Source organism: Pteropus alecto, unplaced genomic scaffold, assembly GCF_000325575.1.
Source record: "Pteropus alecto unplaced genomic scaffold, ASM32557v1 scaffold222, whole genome shotgun sequence".
Lineage (NCBI taxonomy): Eukaryota > Metazoa > Chordata > Mammalia > Chiroptera > Pteropodidae > Pteropus > Pteropus alecto.
In genome coordinates, this window is record NW_006433716.1 from 1360555 (window position 1) to 1367947 (window position 7393).

Sequence of the window (7393 nt, forward strand, 5' to 3'; positions counted from 1 at the left end):
AGAAGGAAGAATCAAATACAGGTGGCCTAACCAATCAGATAGATGGTAGTACTAATTGTGGATATGGAGAAGTCTGGGAGAAAAATAGGTTAACAGAAGAGGGCAGTGTATTAAGAGTTTCATTTTGAAAACATTGCTTGAAATACCTGTGAGATAGTCAAGAAGATATGTCAAGTTAGAACTGATATATTAAGCTGAAATATTTGGATTGAGGTATAAGTTTGGAAATCACTAGCATAGAGAAACATATTTAAGTTCACTGGATTGAATTAAATATTTACTGAAAACACAGAGAAGAAGACAGGATATAGGAATCCAGCATAATCTGAGAGTTGCAATTTTAGAGTTTATAATTACAATGGTGATATATGTTCAAATTTCTACAATGTGCTACGAACTTTACATATTTTGAATAATGGTTCATAGTTGAATTTCAATAAATACTACTTGACTGAATGAATGTGTATCCTTCACTAGGACAAATATTTTATCTGGTTGAAATATGGTAGAACTTGTCCTCATCTCAGCTGAAGTGTCAAAACTAAAGACATGGATTATAAGTGCCTACTTGTCCAAGAGGGGCTACACCATATCTAAAACTTTCGTTGTGAGACTGAAGCTGAGAAACTGGTTCAATGTCCCATATAAAGACATCATAATCAGAGAGGAGATTTGGGAATATGAATTTCTTGGAAGAGTTTAGCAGGGAGTGTTTTCTTGAGGTCTCTACTCCCTACATATTCCTCAAAGGAACCACAAATAAATAGTGGGAGTAGTCCACAGGAAGGAAAATGGCATCTCAGCCTGCAGCAGAAAATACTCTGAACTGCAGAAACTCATATACTTAGCACATGCTTCCACAAGGTGGAGTGAAATGGAAGTGACCTCAAGGCTCTTGGTGTTTGCGGGACACTATTGCTGGGATAAATCTAAAGGTTAAAGGTTAACTGAGGCTGACTTTGGTGACAGAGGAAAAAGGCAAGGCTGTAGTGGAAGTGACCTACACTTCTTGAGTTTGGCCTAACGTAGGAAGCAAGAAATGTAACTAGCTTTATCTTTCTCCAAAAGGATAATCTGTGGGAGGTAAGGCAACTCCCCCTGAAAGAAGCTGTGTGGAGTTTACCATGGGAGCAAAGGCTGAGGATGATGTCACTAGAAGTGAAGAAAGGGGAATGGTCTGTGCCAGAGAATCAGTGTGGAATAATCAAAAATTTAGAAAGGCGTCCTATGAGAGAAAAAGCTTGCATGCAGGCATCTGCTGCCATCAGATGGCCCAATGCCAGAAAATGGAAATTCTACCCTCCTGTCCATTGCAAGCTGGTTAATCCTGATCTGGGGCATGGGCAGTGATACTGCTATGAGGAAACAAGAAGCCATGAATTGGAAGATCTTTGAAGTTTTGAATTACATCGTAATGGCCCTCTAATATCTGAAAATGATGATTGCTCATTAATGCTCAGAAGTATTTACAAATTAATGGTTCCTCTCAATATATTATGTATGGGAATGAAAAGGGAATGGAAAGAAGAGCTGACAGAATAGGCTTGAGGGACAGTGGTAGGAGAAAAATTAAATTACTCTTCTGAAAATAATTGTGAATAACTTAGTTCTATTTAGAAATTATTCCCAAACTCCTATTACTACCTTTAGTGATGTATAACATAACTGGAGAACTCAGACTGAGACAGAATCACTCTCTTAGGTTACATATGTTTAAGAATAAGATGGTCCTTCATGTACAAGGACCATCGATGAAAGAAGCATCTCATTGGCATGAAATCAAACATTCAGAAAATGTTGGAAATATGCAGAGAAATCATTTTCATTTTATTTTCCATCAGTTTCAACATGGCTTTCTGAAGGTTGAGACTAATAATTAGAGTAAGAAGTGGAATATAGTACTGATTGTCTAATAGACCTTTCTGTGATAACAGAAGTGCTCTATATCTGCACCATCCATCATGCTGGCCAGCAAGCCATATTTGATTACTGAGCACTTGAAATGTGGCTAGTGTAAATGAGGAAGTGATTTTTAAGTTTTATTTTACTGAACTCATTTAAACTAAAATAGACATCTGTGGGTAGTAGAAGCACAGACCCACACTCTTTAAGGAATAATGCTAGTCTACAAACACATAGCATAAAACAACACTATTTTAGAATTAACAGACATTTCCCAGCCATTTCACCCCTAACACAGTCTATTTTGGACCCTTGTTTTGGCCAAGTATCCTATGTGGCTGCATTTTGCTCTCAGCTGCATCACTTTCCGCTAAGCTATAGTATTCTTTCCCTCTTTTATTAGTCTAGATAGTGCTTCATAATATCTGAAGGAAGGAGGATATTTTCCCCACTGTGGAAAGTATCCTAATTAAGATAGATAAGTCATGCTGCTTTTGTTTATGTCACGATTTTCCCTGTAGCTAGAATTAAATGATGCTGTCAAAGGGCAATGCTAGTGTTTGATGGCTTTTAATATTTTTGTCCATATCAAAAGACTAAATAAATGCAGTCAATATTCCCAATTCCTAACTCTCTAGTAATTATTCCAATAAAGAGATATTCATACTACCAAGCATCAATACATGCTCTTCATAGCCCTAATAAATCTGCTTCCAGAAAATAAACCGTGTTCAGCCAGGGCTTTAGAGAGAATATTAGCAAACACCAAGCTTAGAATGTGATTAACCAAACACTTCAGCACATGGGGCTTACAAACTATGGATTTTTAAAAGCATAACACTTAATGAGAACTATCAAGAAATAAGAATCATACCTTCAAAGGGGCTGCATATTATATTCGTGGTGGTTGTTTAAGCAAATAACTCAAATGAGGGTTTAAAATAGCACTGGCTATTCAAAAGAACTCATTCTATAAGTGTCTGTCTCATAAAATAAAAATAGCTACAAAATAATAATAATATAATATCAAGTTATTGAGTACTCACTCCTTGATGGCTGATTTTAAGATATTCAGAGATCCTCACAAGAACCCCATGAGGTAGGTACTATTTTATTCCCATTGTACAAATGAGGAAACTGGTTACAGGAGGCTGTCCAAGGCCACGTTTCTGGGGTGGGAGGATTGTGGTATTTATAAAATCCAGGTTGTCTTACTCCAAAACTCATGCCTCTTATTTATATTTAAAAATCTACACATAAAGATCCACTATATATTAAGACAAGAAATTAACAAGACGTCATTAACAAAGCAGTGCCAACCTCCTTCCTTATTTCTGTCTGAATAACTCCAGCATTCTACACATCTTTCTTGGTGAGTTTCAATTAGCTCAGTATGCTGAATATATAGATTAATTTGGACTGTTAAATAGTCAGCATTTTTACTTGTAAAATTTTCAAGATAATCTAAGATAATGAGGAATAAATGTTTTTGACATTAGTCATTTAAGAAATATTTGTAACACACACACACACACACACACACACACACACACACACTACACATACAAGTTGCTCCAGAAGCTCACTTTCTATTTGCAGGTACATCTGCCCAAAAATTGTTAACACAGTGAAGGACCTCAGCATCAAATTACAAGAACAGCCATCATTTTATCAATGTTTAAAACAAAGAAAAAGCACCTTGAGTTCAGAAGACCTAAGAAAGATGTATGAAATGGGGGGGCGGGGGGAGAGAGAGAGAGAGAGAAAGAATATGAATCATGGGCCTCTTCTCAAGTGGGTACATAGAAATATGCAACAGCAATCATGTACGGAAAGAACTTGTTTGGAGAATGGAAGAAAGGGAGCAATAAATTCAACAGCTGTCATTCAAAGCTGGTTTTGAGAAACACTAAAATGGATGCATGAAGTTTAAGACAAAAAACAGCACCATTCCAATTTGCTGACAGTATTTACAAAATGTTGCTTTAAGACATTATATTAAGCACAGTGATTGTAAACTCATCTGGTTTTTTTTTTTTTTTTCCTCTTACATAAGATAAATTTTAAGTTGTCGAATAACTAGGAAATGGGTATTCAGGGTGTGGAGGGGGGAAAAGAACTAAATACTTACAAAAAGTCCCCTTAATAAAAAAATAAGTTTCAGAGAAATAGCAAAATCAAGTACTCTAAATCAGGGGTCCCCAACCCCGGAGCCACAGACCAGTACTGTTAGGAATCGGGCCTCACAGCAGGTGAGCAGCGAACAAGCAGCAAAGCTTAATCTATATTTGCAGTCACTCCCCAGGGCTAGCATCACTGCCTCAGCCCCACCTCAGATCAGGCATTAGATTCTCATAGGAGCAACGGACCCTGGTGCCAAAAAGGTTGGGGACCCTGGTGCCAAAAAGGTTGGGGACCCCAGGGCTAGCATCACCGCCTCAGCCCCACCTCAGATCAGGCATTAGATTCTCATAGGAGCAACGGACCCTGGTGCCAAAAAGGTTGGGGACCGCTGCTCTAAATGATTTGCCTCTTTTTTTGCTCTTTAACTCTAAGCTTTATAATCTTAGTCAAGATATAATCTTCAGCCTTAGAATTTCCTAAACACAAAGTACAAATAGTCCATTGGAGTTTTTATTTTTTATTTATAAAGCTGTCAAATTTATTATAGAATTCTTTCCTTTTTTTCTTAAGAGTAGCTTAAAGGACAATAAATACTGTCAGAAAAGAGCGATCTGCGTGTTGAGATGTTTTTTCTATTTGGCAAGCAAGTAATTTTACTATTTAGAAACAAACATTTTTAAAAGCTCAGATGCTTCATATATATATATATTTTCTAATTAAGATCTTGTATATTCTTCTGTATTCTCTTAAGGATAACTATAGCTGCACATTCCAAATTTTATCAGTTCCATAATTTTTTCTCTCTCCAAGATTTTTTCATTTTATTTTCATATACATGTTACATTATTTGCACAATAATATTTGCATATGTAGACTACTAACAAACAATGGTGTGTAGAAGCCTTTTTACTAAGTTTTGTGTTATTATATTTAGAAATGAGGTAGTGTGCATCTTCAGGTATACAATTCTTGACATATTATTCTAATTAAATTTAAACAAATTTAAATACAAGTAATACTTTTGGCAGCAATAATTTTAGTCACCGTTGTCTCAAATCTTCTTTCAACTTAGAAATTATATCCATTGTTTCTATGTCCTATTTAGGAAATCGGTGGACTCTCCATTAACCATAAGATGAATGTTTATTATTATACTCACTTAACCTTCATTGCTGTTTTTGGCAGCTTTTTGTTGGATCGATATTTTTTTTCCTTTTTCCCCTTCCATTTCTTTTCCTTTTCCCTTCCCTTCCCCTTCCCTGTCCTTTCCTCCATTCCTTCCTTTCTATTAATAAAATATAGTTATAAATGTCATATGCCTGACTCAGAGTAGTAGTATTAACGGATTCTTTTTGAGAGGATATATGTATAATCAAATTAGTTAATGTTAAAATATAACTGATAATTTTACTGAATCATCTGCTTAATCAGTTTTACCTGCTTTTCATAATATTAAACATTACTTCATTAACTTATCAAGGCAAAAAGAGAGTACTCTGGGGTTGGGCTGGGTGTAGAGAGAAGGGCATGGAGGCCTTCCTATACAACCAGCATCAATGTCCTTCAGGACAGGGGATCCCCAACCCACTCAGCCCCCCGGGGCTGTGGATTGGTATCCATCTGTGTCCTGTTAGGAACCGGGATGCACAGCAGGTGAGCGGAGGGCAAGTGAGCAAAGCTTCATCTATATTTGCAGCCTCTCCCCAGAGCTCACGGCCTCAGTTCCACCTCAGATCATCAGGCATTAGATCTTCATAAGAGCACTGGTCCCTGCTGCCAAAAAAGTTGGAGACCGCTGCTTTAGGAAACTCAATGCGGTTCATTACAGAGGTTAGTTACAAAAATTTAGCAGATATTCTACAAGTGAAACAGCAGGTTTAACCTGGGACACTATAAAAAGAGAACACTAGTAGATTTACAAATGTAGGTGTGAGGAAGTGGAGCCAACAAATAATAAAAAACACTAGTATTCAAAACACCCACAGGGAGACTGAATCTTTCTTACACAGAGTTTTTCTCCAGCTTTTGTGGCATATCTATTATCTCACAGATCCCTAGAATTCAACATGTCTAAAATTGAGAACTAATCCTTTTTATAGACTAGCATTTTCTCCTGCATTCTCTATACACACTATTGGAAAACACATTTTTTCGTTCAGTAATCGAGTAGTCGGTGCGTATCTACAACAGTTTTCACCATCTACTTTTAATGGAAATTAAGAATATCGTCTTTCATAAAACCAAATTTACATTTTTTGAAATTCTGAAATTATATCTTTCCTACTTTATTTCATGGAATGATAGTGCCAATTAAGAGATTTTTGTGTTTGTGGGTTTTAGGATCTTGGCAAAGTAAATTATAAAAAGTTAAATAACTCAGTATTTTCCTACTTTAATTTCTACTGTTCATTGAAAACCCCAACTCGGTGAACCAGGGTTTTCATGAGTTCTTGCTCATTCACTTGTTCCAGTAGTTCCAGATTCATTCAATAAGTTGTACTCACCTGTCTCAACATTTTGGAACTGAGTATTCAGTTTCTTGTACGGATGGGGCACATTTTGAGTTTTCTGGGTTTTGTTGTCAGGCAAGAGCAAATCAACTCATTTACCACGTTTCACTAGAGTTGCAAACAATTTGTACAGCGGAGCCGAACTGAGAATCACTCTAGTTCTTTAAGAGCTACCTGTTCCCACTTGAGGGCCTCATGACAGGTGCTCAGCTCAATTGTGCTGAATGTTTTACGAAGCTTATAGGTGAGTTAAACCGCTACGTTCTAAAAATGAAGCAGTTCAGCTTTTCAATTTGCCCCATATTTCTGTGCTAGAACTTACCATTCTATTATTATCTGCTTTGAGACTGCCACGTAAAGAGCAAGGTAACCACTGGTGGTTGCGCTGGTGAGCCGGGCGAGGCCGGCTGGTTCCTGTAGTGCCCAGGCCTGCACGGAAGGGCCCTGGCAGAACCCAGCAGATACACGCTTTTCCCCCGCGCTGCCAGAGGGCTGAGCAGCGACGCGCTCCCCGGGGGCATTGTGCGTGAGCCCGGCCGGGTGATCGCAGGCCCAGGGGAGCAGCTCCACCACGGGAGACAAGACACGCCTCAGACCGGGCAAATTCCCGGCCTCCTCTGGCTCTAAGCCAGCAGCCGCCGCCCGCCACCTCCTCTCCTCCTCCGCTGTTGCCCCGGCCTCCCCGCCGGGCCCGAACTCTCCCGCAGCCGAGGCGCGTGGCCCCTCGGCCCTCAGCGCTGGCAGCGCGGTAGGGACGGGACCGATGTGGCGCATGCGTGGTGGCGCCACCAGGCGCGGGAGCTGCGGCGGTGGGGACAGCGGCGGGGACTGCCGCGGGCAGGGCCGCCCAGGCCAGG

The 7393-nt window shown here is 39.1% G+C and overlaps 1 protein-coding gene across 1 annotated transcript in view; it reads right to left on the reverse strand.

The window, feature by feature from the left end:
• The window catches only part of LOC112476986, a 37285-nt gene that overhangs the window by 26412 nt on the left and 3480 nt on the right, over positions 1-7393 (reverse strand). Inside the window, exon 2 of the mRNA XM_025044319.1 lies at positions 6859-7364. Coding sequence (XP_024900087.1) covers positions 6859-7364 — 506 coding nt within the window. The remainder of the gene's footprint in view (positions 1-6858; positions 7365-7393) is intronic.